The sequence below is a fragment of the Humulus lupulus genome, chromosome 8 (assembly GCF_963169125.1).
Source record: "Humulus lupulus chromosome 8, drHumLupu1.1, whole genome shotgun sequence".
NCBI classification, from domain to species: domain Eukaryota; kingdom Viridiplantae; phylum Streptophyta; class Magnoliopsida; order Rosales; family Cannabaceae; genus Humulus; species Humulus lupulus.
The window spans coordinates 61,551,789-61,571,258 of record NC_084800.1 but is presented as its reverse complement, the minus strand read 5'-3'; the positions used below and the strand labels follow the sequence as shown (position 1 = coordinate 61,571,258).

The window sequence follows — 19,470 nt, the reverse complement described above, 5'->3', positions numbered from 1 at the left end:
GTGAGCCAAGGCCCAGCAAGAAAACATCACAGGTAACTCAAACAATAACAACAGACAAGTAGCTCAGTAAGCATGTATACTTATCAGATAATCAACAACAGATATTCAGCATATACAATCCAATCCATGATACATTCTATCACACATAACATTCATATCACATAATATTCAGGGCCGACGACTTAGGCCGCACCCTCTGTTTAACCCACTGACTCTGGCCCGCTTAAACCAAGCTCAGTGCATAATAAGCTGTCCTCGGATACCAGTGTCCGAGCCGCGCCCTGTGCGCTAGTGAGACCCTTGGCACCCTTAGGTCGTTGGTTCACTAAATTGCTTGCATGGCATAATACCATCTTTTCAAGCTTCTACAATAGGGAGCCCTTAGTCCCGTCACATATATTCAACTGAGTGCAGTTTTCTTACCTTTGTTCTGTACGATTATCGAATTACGAGCAACGCCCCTCAAGCACGATCCGTTCCCGAGCCTAAGCTTTTATCACCTAGCCACAACCAAAGCATAGGGTTTCATAAATAATCAAATATAGGTTTCCAATTACAAAACTAACTCCCGGGACTCCTAATTCCACCAAGCACGGTGGTGAAACCAAACCCAAGCACACTAGACCACTTCCCCACGCTTAAAACCCTCAAAATATGAAGTGTGCAACCAAGGGCTGCGGCCCCCAAAACCTAGCCGCGGTCCTTCCTCAAAACAGAGCCCACTCCCTCACTGAACCACACACGTGCCGCGGCCCTTGCCTTGGGCGCCGCGGCGCGCCCCCTTGGCCGAGCCCCCTTGGCTTCTTTGCATGCTAGGGCCGCTTCGCTCTAGAACAGAGCCGCGACCCTCCCCTTCGAACCTAGATTTTACACCATTTTAAAGCTCAAAACCTTACCTCAAACCATCCCAAAACTTCCCAACTCTTAACCAATTAATCCCCAACTTCTTTAACATGATCTAAACAACATAATTCCCAAGAAAACGCAGCCTAACACACCCTAATCTCTTCCTTTCAATTTCCGAAACCCAAATGCTAAAACACACACAAACCAGCCATCAAACTCAATGAAAAACCTCTAAACCAAGAGTAGAGACTCACATTTGCTGTAGAATCACTTTGCCAAGCTGTGACCAAGCTAAGCTCCCAAGTTTCTCCTCTTAATTCTGCCTTAGAACAACTAAACTTGTTTCAGCACTTAACTAATACCCAGCTAAAACCCATAATTCAACCACAGAAAGCAGAGTTAAATGCTTACCTTAATCCCTGTTCTAGTGCTTGATAACTCCCTGAGCTAGACCTTCAAATTCTCACCACCAAACTCAGAAATCCCAGTTAGTTTCCCTTGGTTTCCTTTGTGTTTCCTTGAGCGTGAGAGAGAGAAAGAGCCTAAGTGTTTAGTCGGTTTATTTTTCTTCTAAAGGCTTCCTTAAGTCCAACTTATCTATTAAGTTAATCCCGAGGCTCGGGGTGCCGGAACCGTCCCCGAGGCCAAAATGGTAAAATCCCCCATTATTCCCACCTAAACATCCTAACCTCAAATATATCTCCATATATTTATTTTCATGCCTCGATAACCCAAATCACTATCCGCCATCTAAAAATATCCCCGACTTCTCCAAAGTCATAACTTAAATCTCATTGTGACTTTTCCCGCTATCTGACCCTAGAATCGTCTTGTGTCATGCTCAACGAACCTGCCCACATAATAATGTGGTTCTCACATATATCACATATCATATTACCACATAATACAATCAATTATCATATAAACAATATTAAACACATAGTTACTCATTAAATCACAATTATTCTAGCAATGCCCTCCTGTCATACTAATCAAGGCCCTTAAGCCTTATTAGCGAGTTTGGTTCATTACATACTTTGCATGCTGAGAGTATGTAGAACTGGAGCAGATGTGATTTGTTAATACTTGTTTAAACATTGTTTCATAGTATTAATCAAACACATCAAATGATGATCATATACACAATGATCTTAATTCTGAGGTTGCTATGAACTTCTATATATGTCATCTGATCCTTTGATTCATCTGTTAAAGTTTGTCAGAATAATCAGGCTAAGAACAATTGTTTTGGGGACTCAATGATGTATATGGCTAGGGACATAGTTTAACAAATATGAAATCTATATCTCCTTATAGATTGAATATTTGTTCCCTATTTGGGCTGACTTTTGGAACTGAAAAGGTTATGAGCGCTCACGTCGCAAACTTATTGTGACACAACCTTCACTAGTAAAGTCAATGGTACTCTAGGAACAAGATATAGCTAAAATGGTAAAACAATAATTTTATTCCCTTTTAATTATGAACCATTAATAGAGAATTAATGCTGTATGTAATGATTATATCAATGGACACTTTATTTTTTAATAAAGTACTCAGTAAATATATGTCTGTAATTATCAAGAGTTCAATCTCATATTTATAGTGGAGTAATCATGAGATTAATACATATGATTATTTATTCAAAGAGCTTTGATTAATAATATAATATTTATTGGAGCTTGATATTATAGGTCCATAGGTCCCCATGGTGACTCTATCAACACCATATCAATATAAGAGTTGATACAAGAGTATAACTTTAATTTAGGAATTTGAGAAGAATTTTATTCTTCGGGTCAAGTATGCAATTAAATGATGATTGATGTTAAATAATTAATTATTCATTTTCAAAAATATATTTATTAATTTAAATATATATTTTCGAAATTTATATATATAAATAAATAAATAAATAAAAATTTTAAATTAATTATATTTTCTCAGTGGGAGAAAATAAAATTGGTAAGTAAAAAATAGTTTTTAATTTATTGAATTTTAAAAGATAATGACAGTGATGATCATCAATTTGAATTTTTCCTTAAAAAGATTAATACCTTATTTTGTGGGAGATTGATTTAATTAAATAAAAGAAAAATATAAAATTCCTGAAAATATAGTGGGTCACGCATGACACAATCCAGAGTATGTGCCATGCATGTATCACATATATTAATATTGTATCAGTGTAGTTTTTTATTTTATTTATTTGATTATTTAATAATTTGAAAATGATTTTTTCAAATTGGTAAATAAGATATTTACCTAAACCAAATCCTATCATCATTATGATATTTTATTATATTACTATTATTATTATGAATAATAAAGTAATAGGAATATCTATATATATATATATATATATGATATAGAAGAAGAAGTGAATAAAAAAAAAGAAAAAAATAAAGATTGACAATTCAGAATATTTCTTAGTGTTTTTGTCAGACAAAACTCTTTCTTTTTCTTCTTTATTCTAACAATTCTCAGACCATAATCCAAGTTCTCGTGTGTTGAGAAATACTTGTGATTCATAAAATTGCAAACTCGTGTTCTCTATGTGCCCACATACATCTTGAGATGTAGAAAATACTCAAGAAGATCTTGGTTTGAGTGCTTAAAGATTTGGATAGGAAGATTGATAAATATACGAAAAGACTCAAGGACACTTGATAGTTTTCAAGAGGTAAAAGTTTATGTTTTTGAATATTCATATATTTATGTGTTTATATGTTATATATAGATATACTGTATATTTATATATATATATATATTGCATGATTAATAATATTGTATGTTAATGTTTCTCGATTGCTTTCTTGGTCATATAAATTGTTTATATGATTAATAAATTTTTTTGATTGTTGTTGTTCCTACCCAATGGGTCCACCACGCCAATTTCGTTGTGTACTCTGAATTTTTTTCCAACAGATTTAAGCTACAAAACAGTTGATAAACTTGTTTCTAACACTATCCTACTCATTCAAACAACCTAAGCTCATCAATTTTCGAAAATTAAGCTAAACCCCCAATTTCTATTCAAGAACAATATGAAGAACAAGCGAAGAGAATTCATACATTTCTCTGAATTTCGAATCCTAGGTTGATGGTGAAGTTGGCAGCTCCTAATCCCACTTTAGAGCTTGAATTTCTCTTAAAACCTTAAAAAATTTGAAGAACTTGGACCAACAGTAAGAGCTTTTGGTGAGGATGAGTTTGATGGAGGAACTAGAAGAAGGAGAGGATAATAATAATAATAATAATAATAAAAAGTGATTGAGGGAAAGGAAAAGCTGATCTCAGCTCTTTACTATTTTCACAACCAAATTACCAAGAGACCCTGCCCTTCAATTTCCCATTTATGCTAATCCCAAGGGCAATATGGTAATCTTGCTACTCTTTCTAATGCACCCACGAATCTCCAATTATTCAACTAATGTTCATTAAACATAAAAATTCTACTAACTAATTTTATTCCACCAAAAGCCATTAAGTGTGAAAATTCCAATAATACCCCTAAACTCGACTCGAGCTAAATATTTTCTTTATTGTGACATTTACGCTTTTATCGCTTGAAAGGATTCACTCTTGTCGAAAGTGACTCATATCCACATAATAACGTGGTCATATAACACATATAATACACAAATATACACCATCAGCAGATCAAAATTATAAAAATACCAATTTTTATCAAAAGCGGGTCTCTAAACATATTTAATACACATAATCAAACATATTGAATTATATAATAATATAATTCCTCAATAATTCATTTCATATCCTCTAGGCATGCAATTAAGGTACTAAATCTCATTACAAGTTTCGGGTGTTACAAAACCTCTATGCAAACATTGAGGGATGCCTAGAAAAAACTTAATGCGGTAACATGTTACCTTTTTGTTCTACTAAATTTCTTATGTTTTAGATGATGTGCATTCCAAAAGCAACAAGTTACTTTTTTACATCTGTTGGACAAGCATCTTAAATTTTGAATAAAATTACAATTTCCATTCTTATAGATTTATTAAGTTTCAACTCATACGAAGGCTAGATGCAAAGTAAGAGGTTGTTTTTTTCTTCTTAATGATTAGGAAAGAGAAGAGACGGCAACACCTTTAGAAATTGAATGCAATCTTAGGTAATCCAAATAACTTCCTATATGTTTTCCATACTCTAATTCATTTTTGAAAAAATTAATATTAATCTAGAACTTATAAACAAATCTAGATTTATGATTAAAAAAAACCCTTGTTTTTAATGATCAAATACTTCTCCCTTTTAACATACTTATGATGTGGGATAAGGTGTCATAATTAACATCAGACCTGGTATAGTGGCATGACTAGTAGTTCTAAAATTTCAAATCAATCACCTATGAAACACTCGATCAAATAAATATAAAGATATAACTAATAAAGCAAAATATGTTATAAATATATATATATATATATATGTATACGTATATGTATAGTAAAAGTTTTGCTCACTTTATCTTGTGGGTTAAGTATTAACAAAAATTTATGAATAGGCTTCAAATAAGAAACTATATGTGTATGACATACTTTACAAGCTATCTAATTGTTTGTTACATAAGAGTTATTTCTTGTCAAAATGTGAATGCGTACATGTATAGTTTAGAAGATCAGTCATAGCTCATAATTAGCTAAATAAATCATAGCTAGTCAAGCTTTTCAAAGCTGCTTTCTCTCAATTGAGTCCATAGTTCACACTCCAAAAAAATCATCCCATATTGGGACTAATTCCAACTAAGTACATATCTCAGGCTAATTTTGTGTATATATTACTTTACAATCTCAAACAATATAATTATCACAACCTTGGTCAATCATAATCATTATTATGATGGATTTCAATTTTTTTTTAAATTACAAAGTTATGAAATTCACATGTTAAATGGTAAAGACGAAGGTTGGAAGAAAAGCAAGAGAAACAATATAGTTTCCCAACAAATCAACTAATGAATTGAGTGGTATAGAAAATCAGTCTAATTAGAAGAGTAAAACCAGTCAAATTTTCCCAGCGAGCTAGGTAACATGCAACCAACCAAAATATTATTTCATCATATAATGCATGCGTGTTGATAAATATATGTACATACATATATATATATATATATTATATATAGTATATTCTATAGTTCAAGCTATTCTAGTATATTCTATAGATTTATTTGTATGACAGACCCACATGTCATTTGGACACAGTAATTAATTTAATGCCCATCAAATTGGTTTGCATTGTAGGTTCTTAAATAATTGAGTGGATTTTAGTACAATAAGTGAGCAAGTGGCATATAGTGAAGATGGCCATTATTGTTATATAATGTATATAATTTTATACATAAATATAATTAACTTACAGATCAAGGTAGTTTCTCAAAAAAAAAAAAAAAACTTACAGGTCAAGCTCGACTATATTATCTCCGAGTATATTGCTAAGTATATATCTTATATGAGTTCTCGGTATAAATTAGAATAATTAAATAATGAATACTTTGTTGTCAACTTTTATGCAAGTAATAATGCAAGGATTTAAATAACTTTTACAATGATCGATGAAGATCGTCTTTAATTCACTATAATTGACAGGTAATAACATTATATATCCATAATTATGAATTATAAATGTGTATTTAATAGTGTTGATTTTTTTTATGTATATATGTAATAAATTTACATCATTACATAAAAGCATTAAAAAAAATGGAAACATCTATGTAATAAATTTACATCATTAGTAGTTTTGCTATATAAAATAAATAATAACATAAAATTATTATTATTATTTTGTATAATGCAATAAAAAAACAGATCGTATATAAAGAATTAAGAAAGTTTTATTTATATATATGTAATAAATTTATATCATTAGTAGTTTTGCTATATAAAATAAATAATAACATAAAATTATTATTATTATTATTATTATTTTGTAAATATCATACTCTCTAACTTTTAAAAAAAAAATTATAAATATCATAGTCTAATATAATTAAGAGTATATAATTTAATAATTGTATTAATATAAATTTAAATACTATAAAATATTATTATTATAATAATATTTAATACATAATATTTTTTTACATTTAATTAAAATTTCTCTTAAAAAAATTAGTTCACAAAAATTTGACTCTAACTAAATAATGATTAGCAAATGTTAATGGATAAAATATAATTTTTAAATATGTTGACTGCTTTTTTTCGCTGCTAATTTAATATGAGAGATTAAAGGATAAACAAGGAATGACACAAGATTTTACGTGGTTCAAGTTATAAAAGAACCCTAGTGCACAAGCATCTATTATTTGGTGAGTTTGAGGCTTGTGATAGCAAGCTTCAATGGTGTTTCTTAGGCAACGTATATATTGCACTTAGTACAGAGTTTTCATCTCCAAAAAACCCAACCCTTTAAAGGGAGATACCCTAGCCCTATTTATAGAGGTTGGGATACTTAATCCTCATCATCGCTCATTAATATCAGGGTATTAATGTTAAATTAATACACAAAGGGCTGTGTTACAATAAAGATTATGGCTCACGCAGATTCTACGAGGCCCATTGCAGAAAGCTACACACTAACTTTATGGGGAACATATCTGCGACTCTCACCGTGCGACGCACATTTGCCTGTGTCAGGCGACGTTGTGGGAAATTTCTATTGTCGAGTGTACGAACTCGACACCACTAATCGATAGGATCACCAAAAGTTGTCAAACAATCCTTTCGAGGTCCACACTTGTAGTGATCGACACCTGACATTAATCCTAGGCCCGAGGACCGAAATCCTGGACTTGGAGAATGGCCAAGTTAGAAGAGCCCCTCAGGGTGTAACATCACTTGGAGACATCTTCTCCCCAAGTAAAGACCTCAGTTCATGGCCTCACATGTTTATTTATACTTCGCAGAACGACTTGAAACGCAGTCTCAATGGAAGACACCCTCGCTTGAGAAAAGACCTCGGGGCATAACCTCACCTGAAGGCATTCTCGACTCGGTCGAACTGGACTGCATCAATGAACTCGCATCCCGAGGACTCCATGGCCTGTCGCTAATTGCTCTCAATTGCCACGTGTTGGATGATGAAAACACGGACAATAATATATATAGATATTTTTTAAGAAGTATTATTATCAGTATATATCATAAATATTTTAAAATTTAATTTTTTTAATATGTCATGGCATGCAATATATTAAGCATCTTCTTTTTATAATATATAAATATTATTTATTTATTTAAAATTTATATAATAATTAAAAAATATAATAAAAATAAATTAATACATTTTCTATATATAAAACTAGGGAAACATCATGTTACTTTCACCTAAAATATATAAATATATATACATGGATCAACACAATTTTTTCATTAAAACTACTCTAAATCTCATAATTAATTATTTCTTTTAATTAATTTCGAGATAGACTTTAGACTTTTTAGATTCATTATATACAGTAATATATAAATTAAGAGAATTTTCAGTAATATTGCTAGATATATATGCTATTCAAGCAGTTATAACTTTTGCAACCTTATAATATATTAATTATAGTGAGCTTAACAAATATGCTTGTCTTATTATATACAATAATGCTAAGGTCACATCAAATAAATGATTATAAAACCTTCTAATAATTTGATCATATGATAATAAAGTATATAAAAATTTACCATGGCAAAATTATTCAACTAACAAATGAGGAACAGAAGTTGGCCACGAGCTTATCTAACTCACATGTGCCAAACAAGTCCTGAGCTCGGGGGATTTTAATTAATTGACCTCAATACATTCATGTTTGGTTTTTGAAAAAGTGTGGACCTGTTATTGTGTTGTCAAACGTAATAATATATATATATATAAATATATATTTAATTAGAGGATGTTGAAATATATATATTAAAAATTACTACAATAAATTGTAATTATTCTTTAAAAAATAATATAAAAACCAAGTAATTAGTATTCCCACGACTTAGCTATAGTGTAGTTTGCGTATTTACGAAATTCAAAATTTCAAAAATGGTTGTCCTAATTATACGTTCTCCAATCAATTCATAAAAAAAAAGACTAATTATGAGACTTGATGTGATGTGCACTTATATGGAGTTAATGACTCCACAACTTGTGGATCGTCATTCTTGCGTTTATATATATATATATATATATATATATATATATATATTTTCAGGTTAATTTATATTTTATACGCTCTATTTATTGTACATTATTTTACTTTGAATTCATTTGATATTATATCAACCACTTTTGACTACAAAAATTACCTATAATTATGAGTAAATTTACTTCAATATATAAATAAAATACAATATAAATATACAAATTCTAGAAATTCAATTAAAATATCAGCAACTATGAGTGTTTTATAAATTTAGCTATCTTATGTATAATATGAAAGATTTAAAGGGGTATTTAATTTGAAAAACTTATTTTTATATATAAATAATGGTATTTAATCAAGGAAAGCATAAATTTTGAACCTATATATATCATATTCAAATTGTAAGGAATACAAATTTATTTTGTTCTCCTGGCTGGGCCAGCTATGATTTATATGTATTTTTGTATCACGTGATTTAACTATACCCTATCTTTTATGTTAAGGTAATTTAAAAAAAAAAAAGGATTATGTAAGGTAATTTAAGATTCAAATTTATCGTCATCGCGGATCTATGGAGCTATCAAGGGTCCAGTTGCCCCATTGGACTTTTAAAATGTATATAAATATTTAAATATAAAAATAAAAAAAAGTTTTGAAAATTATATTTATAAAATTTTGTTATAATATAATGAAATATTCATAATTAATAATTATTAGATTTTGAACCCCTAACAAAGTTTAAAATTAATGAAATAAAAAATTTGGGACAAATGAGCACATTCTAAAGTAAAAAGAAAATATTTAACTTTTATTAATTTATAGTTCTTGGTTTTTGAACACTTCAAGTAACAATTTTGTGATATAGCATTTAATAATTAAAAAATCTCAAATTTTGAGCACCTAGTAGTAAAGCAAAAAATTTAGTTTAATAATTCAATTATTTAATTTTAAGTAATTAATAAATTTACAAATTTTTTCTATAGTATTAACAATTTTTTTTATAAACATACATGATAAAGTTAGAAATTTATTGTTTAGCATTTAAAATTCAAAATACTTAATAATTGACAATTCAAAAAATTTATCAAATCTAAATGCAAATATTAGACTTAATATAAAATTTCTCAAAATCCTTTAAAAACTCTTAATTAGAAAATCCAACACAATATTTCTCTCTTAACGTTTCAAAATAGCTTAACTTAATTTCACATTTTTTTATTACTATATTAGTGTTACTTATCATATCAATCATGCATATCATGCCTAAAGTGTCACGTATCTATGTTCGTGTACGTGTCTTGTCTATTTTTACACTTAGTCTTGCCTCCACTAAATTACGATTTCGACTTTGTTCATGAGTCACCATTAAAATTGACTCTGAGTTAAGGTAGGTCAAACCCAAATTTAGAGTCCCCACACAAGCCTAGAGTCCGGAATTAAAAATTTAAACAAATTATTAAAACTATATAATTTAAAAAAAAATTATAAAATTAAGAACTCAAAAATTATAATTTTACTAATGTCGAATAATTTTCGTGTGTGGTTTTTATTAATTAAATATTGCAGTAAAAGTTGACATGTAATAATGTTCTGACTCTAATTTGTAAGTGAGATGGGAGGTTGGGGCTCTTTCCTGATCAAACGTGAGAATATGCCATGTCATATTCTAGTTACTTTGTTTAGATGTTTTCTCTCGCAAGTATTACTTTTAAATCTATATATTAAACAATTATATCCCTACAAAAAAAAATTATAAATATTTGCTTTTTCGCTACGTTAAATATCACTTATTTTCTAATGTATGATGATTGTATCAATGAGTACATATATACGTAACAATACTTCTATACAAAGAGAAGTAGTAATTTTACATTTATATATCTTGTATGAACAATATATATTTATATATACAGGGAGCTATTATAATGTATTTTTTTTTTTTTTTGCAATTTCAGTATATCATTTTTCTATTTTAGCACCTGAATAGTTATAATTCAATTTTTTTTTTTATATAATAGTGTACATTATAGTTATCTAGAATATCCTACAAATTTTCAAGAAATTCTGAATAAATTATTGTACCGAAATAGGGTCTAAAATGTCTATTGCACGCGTACTTATTTTTTTGTGTAGTCGTGTAAAATTTGACAGTTTGAACTCTATTTTCGGCTTACGGCTTAGTAAACTATTCAGAATTTCTTGAAAATTTGCAGAATATTCTAAATATCTATAATATAAAAAATTTGAAATTGAAATTATATATATCCAAGTGCTTAAAATATAAAAAAAAAGGGGTGAAAAAAAAAGTGATGTATCATAACCATTCCTCTGTATATATATAAAATATCTCGTTGTTATTATATGAATACGAATAGAAGGTAAGCACGTGATGAAATACCTAATTATTAAGAACGTTCAGATAATCATTATGAAAATCACGGCAAGAGTTTTTATTTTATTTTTTATTTTTTTTCAAATATATGATTTATTTTTGTAATCGTCATCAGATCAACAATAATGACTCGGCAAACGAGTCTAGCTCAGCTTGGTGATGTTGTTCATGAAATTCTTCGGTCTTCAGAAGCTGCCGATATTCTTCGTAGAGCTTGTCTAGGGTGCAACTGTTATGATCATCATCGTTATTAATGTTACGATTATCAGAAGTAGTAGTAGTAGTAGTAGTAGTAGAAGCATTACTACCATTAACAAGGTCACCATCAATATCATTAGCAAGATCACTAGCCATGAAACTCAACCAAGGAACATCATCATTGTCAACTTCATGATGATTATGATGATGATGATCTAATAACCCTGATACTTTTTCCTGGCTCGAAGCAGACTCACATGCAGTAGTAACATTATTGTGATTCATGTTAATACTACTGCTCCCTTCGAAACTGTAGTTCCTAACCAAGGAAAAAGAAGAAACCCTAACTGGCTTTGGGAGATGGACTTTGGGCTGCTCGAACTCCCTGTCATTATCATCATCTTGAGTATTATCGTTGGTCTTCGCCATCATCTTCGTCTTCTTCTTGTTCTTATTCTTCTTCTTTGCGTTTGCAGTAGTAGTACCGGTCTTCTTGGACCTCCTCCGAGTGGTAGTTGCTAGGGCACCAGGGCTCAACAATTTTGTGTGGGTATTGGGGTCGGTTCCTTGGGTTACGAGTCGTTTACTCAGGTGGGTATTCCAATAGTTCTTGATCTCGTTATCGGTTCGACCCGGAAGCCGACCCGCTATGAGAGACCAACGGTTGCCCAGAAGAGAATGCAGCCTAATGATAAGGTCATCCTCATCGGGAGTGATGTTCCCTCTCTTGATATCGGGTCTCAGATAGTTCATCCATCTTAGCCTACAACTCTTTCCACACCTTAGAAGGCCTGCATGTAAACAAAAATATACGTTTATATATATCAATAATATAATTTGAGATATAGATGTGACTACATGCATGTGTAGAGATGTGTGTTTAGGTTAATTTGATTAATAATAATTACCAGCTTTTTTAGGCAAAGATCTCCAATGGCCTTCACCATGGACTTGAATGTAGTTAGTGAGAAGTATGTCTTCTCTAGGGGTCCATGGACCTCTATGCAACCCAACCTTGGAACAACATGGAGCTCTTCCCATATTTCTCTCTCTCTCTCTCTCTCTTTCTCTCTCTCTCACTTCTTATATGAAAGAGAATTTGAATCGAGTGATGAGAGAAAAGGGAGAATAATTGCTATAAATATAAAGTGTTTGATCTCCACCAAAATAGAACGCAGTACCCCCCTTTTATATGGTTGGAATACTCAACCACAGCCAATAAAGTTTAGTCATTTTTTTTAACAAGAGGAATACGGTTAAAAAATAGAAGAAATAAATAAACCACAAAATGTTTTGTTTGTGAATTTAATAAGTTATTGAATAGTATTCTACAATGTTAAGTTAATGTTTGAGAATTACAATTATATATATTGTAATTCATGTATAGGAGAGAGGTTTGTGCACGTGTACTCAGCGACTCTTCTTGCTCTATCTGCCATTCTACGGGGTTAATTATATAATCATGGGCCATGCAAATAAGCCATTTGAGGGTGGAGGTGGAGTCCCTCAACACAATTCCCTTCCCTTATATAATCGCTATATATAAATATATATAGGATAAATCTTCGGCATCACTTTAAGCTTTATTGGTGAGGCTTTCAGTGTTTCTAGACCCGTGAACAGTTTTCGGCGTGATTTTTTTTATGACCGTGTATATTGTAGCTATTTAGAACATCCTGCAAATTTTCAGAAAATTCTGAATAGTTTTTAGTACCGAAAACTAGGTTCATACATGTTGATTTTTACGCGCATAAAAAAAATTAGTCACGCATGCAACAACATATTTGAACTTAGTTTTCGGTACTGTAAACTATTCGGAATTTTATGAAAATTTGCAGGATGCTCTAAATAGCTACAATATACACAGTCATACAAAAAAATCGTGTCGAAAACTATTCACAAGTCGAGAACACTGATAGCCCCACCAATAAAGCTTAAAGTGAAACCCTACGGGGAGAATATACCAAATTTTGTTATATATATTCTCTATCTCTCAATCTCATAATGACTGGTAAAATTATTAACTACCGTGGAGCAAGTAATATACTGTGGCGTGTACCTTTGTATTACTATTATCAGAGCAATGACTAATACTACCACTTAAGTCTTATTTTCGTAGTTAGTACCTTTGTATATTTTGAGAAAGACATTATTTTCATACTGTGTACTAGTGGCTATTTTGTAATTCATAGTTTACATCTTTAAAAGATATGGTTTGATATTATAGAAGTGATCACTTTTAAGATTTGCTTTTTTTTTTAAATGACTCTTTTTGCTTTATTTGACATTATATATAATCTGTGCTCACTGTCTTATGTTTGATCCTCTCGAGTAGTCAAGTTAAAAAAAATCGCATTCAGGATTGGATCGTTTCATCTTGATTTTTAACAGAGATAATTATGCTTAAATACTTGCTGGTAATTTTCATAGATTTAACTTGCTTTCTATTAATAAATAAAACTATTTATTGTTTATATTTTTCAATACATGTGGTAATATATGTAGGTAATTCTATATCTTGACTATGTAATCATTTGGATCTAATAATTAGAGTCGCCACTATATATGATATGTAACAGTACTAGTTGGTACATATAATAAATATGGCATGTATATGTGGGTACTCACGAGAGACTTGAACCTAAAGATTGTGGGAGACCATTTGATGAACTACCGCTTTCAGGTTAATTTAGGTTGAGAAATTTCATATTATATTTTTAATATGTCATCATAACTTACTTTTCTAAATATATGACAATTTCAATTTTTTTTAGACAAAAGTACTTCTAATATAAATAAAAACAGGTTTTCATAATTGTATCGCAACTGCATCGATGTACCATCGATTTTGCATCAAAATATCATCGATTTTGCATCGAAACATCATCGGCATCGATGTACCATCGATTTTGCATCGATGTAACATCGATTTTGCATCGATGTACCATCGATTTTGCATCGAAATACCATTGATTTTGCATCGAAAAAATATCGTTTTGGATAAAAATCAAGTTTTCATGATTGCATCGAAACGTCATCAATGTACCATCGATTTTTCGATGCAAAATCGATGGTGTTTCGATGCAATCATAAAAATTGTTTTTTTTTTTGCCAAAACGATGTTTTTTCGATGCAAAATCGATGGTTTTCGATGAAAAATCGATAGTGTTTCGATGCAAAATCGATGGTACAATGAAAACTTGTTTTATGGCCCAAACGATGACTTTTTAATGCAAAATCGATATTGTTTCGATGCCAAATGGATGATATTTCGATACAAAATCGATGGTACAACAATAATATTTCGATGCAATCATGAAAACTTGATTATTATCCCAAACGATGTCTTTTCGATGCAATTTCGATGTTAGGAGTAATTTTGTCTAAAAAATTAATATTGTCATATATTTGGGATAGTAAGTTATGGTGTCATATTAAAAAATTTCACACATGAAATTTCCCTAGGTTAGTTCTTGAGGTTTCTTTTTTAAAACCAAAGAATGTAGTCATTACAGTGATAATTAGTCGTTACTATGAGAAAATGATCATGCTTGTCATATATGATTTTGGTTGAATATTAAAACTATAAAGATTGCAAGAATGTTCAAGCAACCAAGATGGCCTTGATATACAGATTAATTAATCTCCGTGAAAGAAAATCAGCTAAATTATGATATTTGCAAGCCAGGACACTTCAAGATGTACAGCTACTCTAACCAATTCCACTAAAAAAAACCCTGGAAGAATAGTTGTTGTCTCTGAAAAATCCATCAATAGAATTAAATTCGTATTGGCAATCCATGATTCTGGAATGTTCTGATTCGACCATCCCAGCCTGCTGTTACAATAACCAAGCCCCATGCTTGGGGGCAACTGGTTGTTGTGCTATGACCAAATGGCTTTAGAAACTTGGGTTGTGATTTGCATTTTGAGGACAAAACAACCAATGAGTTTAAAGAAAGCTTGTCTTCTGGCCAAGTAGCAGTTCCTCTGGAGATAGAGTCTGAAAAGAAGCCTTGGCTCAGTGACAAGTGATTTGCTGATGAGAAGCGCGATTGCTTTGATCCTCTTTCCTCGGTGTTTCTGTGTGTGCTAGCTGAATGATCAGGAGATGGATGCGATGCTGATGTAGTAGTAAACGAGCTACGGCTAGTCATACTCGTACTACACCAAGGAATAGCGACTGAAGTGTTGTTTGAGAAGAAACGCTCGGAAGACCAGTGATTCTTTGGCTGGACTGAACGCCCATCCTTGCTCCTATAGTTCCAGACATAGACATTGGAATCCTCACTTGCAGAGACAATGCGTGTTCCGTCGTGTGTGAAACTTGCAGATATCTGGCTTCCTGCATTATGGAGCCCTGAAGAAGGAAAATAAAAGAATATCAACACCACACACTTGAGATTTCATGTTGTTGTAAATTATCCACAACTTGCAGATCAGTAAAAAAAAACCTCTGTATTTGCAGATTACATCAACACCATCAAGAATTCGAACTTGTGAATCAGCAGAGGTGACCATTAATTTGGCTGGATCAGTTGGCGAGAACTGTGGAAAGGACACGATTATGGAAATTCCAGGAAATAAAACCAAGCTTACTAAGCAGAAGACAGAAAGCTCGTAAAGGAGAAACGATGGAAGAAGCCCCCACCTGCAAACCAGTTATCCTTTTGAGTGGTGACTTCTTTTTTCCCTGCAAGGATATTTGAGCATAAAGTTGCAGACGGTTATCTGATAGATTCGACAGAGCAGTTAGTATTCACCAAATCAAAGCAAGGATTAAGGTGAATCAACTTTTCTTAAACTTATAGATGCATTTTTTCCCTCTATAAATTACTTCCTCTGGAAATGGCAAAATTAGAAACTTGAAGCAATAATCTCGCAAGTTTAATTTCAATGACTATCTTTTCTTGTAAAACAGATCTATCTGCAGTAAACTAAATTTTCTTCTACTAAAACAAAACAACTGAAGACAACCAGCAATGATACACTGCTCTTGAAAAAATAGTAATACCACATGTAATCTATTGACCTTTATTATCAATCCCAAAATTGCCAACTCTAGTCATTTGAAAAACTTAACCGGTAACTAATCAACATTAGAGATATATCAATTTTCCACCAGCAGATATTCTATACTAACAAACACCAAAACTTATACTTGCAACTGAAAGAATGATATTTGTATGTTGTACATACCAGATGCATTGTAGAAGCGGCAAATACCACTCATGGAGCCAGCAATTACTCCCTGCAATGGCACATCCAGTTAATATCCATAGTGGATTTCAACACCAGAATACAATTTCACAAAAGTAACAAGATGGTACAAACCTTTCCATCAGGACGGTAACAAACAGCTGTAATTATGTCACTTATATCAGTCCAATTAACAACTTGACAAGAAGAGACTGCCCACATGCGTACTTTTCCATCTACAGAACCACTGATGAAGTAATCATCATCCAGAGGATTGAACTGAATACTTGTGACTGCATCAGAACGAAACAAATGAATCACCAAAATCAAACTTCTCTTTACCGAATAATCATAAATTGACTGAATATACAGTATAACAAAGCAAGCAGCAAAGTGCACACACCATAACTATTGTGGATAAACACTTTTAAGCAATCCTGACATCCAAGTTGCCACAATCGGACTGTTTTGTCCACAGAGGATGACAGTAGATGCTGTAAAAAGTAAATTGGACACTAGGTCTTTAGTTTTATAAATAAACAATACACAAAAAAATAAAATAAAGATCTACTGAATTAGTGCAGATTCCAGAACAAAACGCTAACCTTGTTTTTTGACCATGCGAGATCCAAAACCTCACCAGAGTGCCCATGGAACTCATGGATTGGTTTTTCTGATATTTGGAAAACTTTTTGAGGGAAAATAACACTAGTTTTTCCCGATGTCTTTAAATTGTCCCTTTTCTCCCTATCCACATTAAGAGGGACAACATCAGAAAAATTATTCATTGAGAAGTATGCATACGAAGGATCAGTGTCAAGAATGTCAGACTGAGCTGATCTTTCTGACTCCATCACCTTCCACACGCGCACAATTCCATCTTCACCAGCACTAGCAAGGTACTGACCATCTGGGCTGAATTTCATTGTTAATATTGAACCCTCATGAGCTGGTAGATCTTGTCGCATGTAAAGGGCAGACAATTCCTTAGACTGCTTCTTACACGATCGAACCTTGACTTTTCGAGCCTTTCCATCCCAATCTGTGTGACCAGCTGCCAATAGTTTATCAACAATGCTAGCCGCAGCACCTATTTTCTTTAACCACCTGCTCTTAACTTGCTTTCTTGTTGCATCAGAATTGAAAGCTTCTTCAACTCCTTTGTGCATCAATTGCTGTACCAAAGGGGAAAATCCAAGACTCCTTTCAAATTCCTCAACAGTAAGCAAAGCATCTGAACCTACTTTGCGAAGACTCCTCAGCATCCCATCCTGTCCTAGTTCATCCACAACAAACTCTGTTCCATCATCCAAATTTCTAATCTTACAAACAGATCGCTCATCTAGTGACCCTTCTACCGATACCCTAGAATCATTTGACCAGGACGACATGGAAGACTGACTCAATGATAAATTATCATCAGAACTCAATGATCCTAAAACTGCACCACTGCATTGGGTGATTCTATCAGTCTCCAGTTCCAATCCATCACAAGAAGTGACATCATGATCTTTAATTACCATCCTTCCCTCATTCAAACCCATCCATCGTACAAACTTACTGCGTCGCTCCTGAACACTTACTGGGTTATTAATCCATATCTCATACCCTATACTCTCAGGAAAAGAGTCAATACCCCTATTGTCGAAATCAACACTCTCAGAGCAATCAGAACTGGAATCAGACACAGAGGTTATGTCCTCACGGGTGTCAAAGTATTGATCTTCTTCGTCACTCATGCTCCCCATCATTGATTCAATAGTTCAACCCATAAAACCACAATCCCAGACACTTAATCTTTCAAAATTCCCCCAGGCAGCACCCACAGACCTTCCAAGAGGATAATCTGGGCTAACACTAAAACCCCACAAGGAAAAAAAACAATATCAAACACTAATATTAGTATCTTAGTCAACCATCGAAACAAACAAACAAAAAAAAAATAAAACATTTAAACCCCAAAAACACAGATCCCAATCCAAACTCGCCAAAACTGAAATGATTAAAGAACTAAAAGAAGCAAACACCAAAACCCAACAGAGCTACATATACAGAGAGAGCAAGGGAAAAAAAGCATGGCAGAAAATACACTCCCAGGAACATCCAAATAATTGTATAAATCAAATTATAGCTGAAATCTAATTAATGAATGAAGATGGTAGAAGTTTGAGTTGGGCACCTGGGGTTTTGATAAAAAGCTTCCGTCAAAACAAAAATTCCACCATTAGCGTTATCATGCATACACACATGGTATATTCCTGCTCAAGCTCATCTCTTTGATGCTTTTAGCTGATGATGCGTAAGCAGACTTTAAGAGGAAAAACAAAAAATTGGGTAATTTCCCCCAAAGAGAAAGAAGAGAAGAAGTCTCGAGTCGAGTGAAAATGGATGGGCCAATGACCGAGAATATAATAAGACCGTGTTTGTCTGCGCCAACCTTATTAGTTATTAGTTATTACTACAAATACTGTTTAACCTTTTTCACCATTTGTTTTAGGCTGTGATTTTACGGGTTTACCCCCGATTAGCATGCAAAATAATCATGTTATTGCTCAAAAGATGCACATGTTTGTTATTTTAATCCTATGTATTGTACTTTAGTCACGTGTGAAATTGCCTTATATCTTAATTAATATCAACTTTTTGATAAAGGTAGATATGGATATGGATATCGCGTAATTCCAATATC

At 32.2% G+C, this 19,470-nt stretch overlaps 2 protein-coding genes across 2 annotated transcripts; both read right to left on the bottom strand.

The window, feature by feature from the left end:
* Positions 1 to 11,412: 11,412 nt before the first annotated feature.
* Positions 11,413 to 12,860, bottom strand: LOC133797471 (transcription factor MYB8-like). The gene is made up of 2 exons (XM_062235380.1): positions 12,491 to 12,860; positions 11,413 to 12,373 (listed from the first exon to the last, which is right to left on the bottom strand). The coding sequence occupies exons 1-2, from the start codon at positions 12,621 to 12,623 to the stop codon at positions 11,496 to 11,498; spliced, it is 1,011 nt and encodes a 336-aa protein (XP_062091364.1). The 5' UTR covers positions 12,624 to 12,860; the 3' UTR covers positions 11,413 to 11,495.
* A 2,254-nt stretch (positions 12,861 to 15,114) lies between these two features.
* Positions 15,115 to 19,185, bottom strand: LOC133797470 (uncharacterized). Its single transcript, XM_062235379.1, has 8 exons — positions 18,961 to 19,185; positions 17,387 to 18,638; positions 17,185 to 17,275; positions 16,917 to 17,074; positions 16,782 to 16,833; positions 16,234 to 16,313; positions 16,037 to 16,130; positions 15,115 to 15,942 (listed from the first exon to the last, which is right to left on the bottom strand). The coding sequence occupies exons 2-8, from the start codon at positions 18,530 to 18,532 to the stop codon at positions 15,362 to 15,364; spliced, it is 2,202 nt and encodes a 733-aa protein (XP_062091363.1). The 5' UTR covers positions 18,533 to 18,638; positions 18,961 to 19,185; the 3' UTR covers positions 15,115 to 15,361.
* Positions 19,186 to 19,470: the final 285 nt, after the last annotated feature.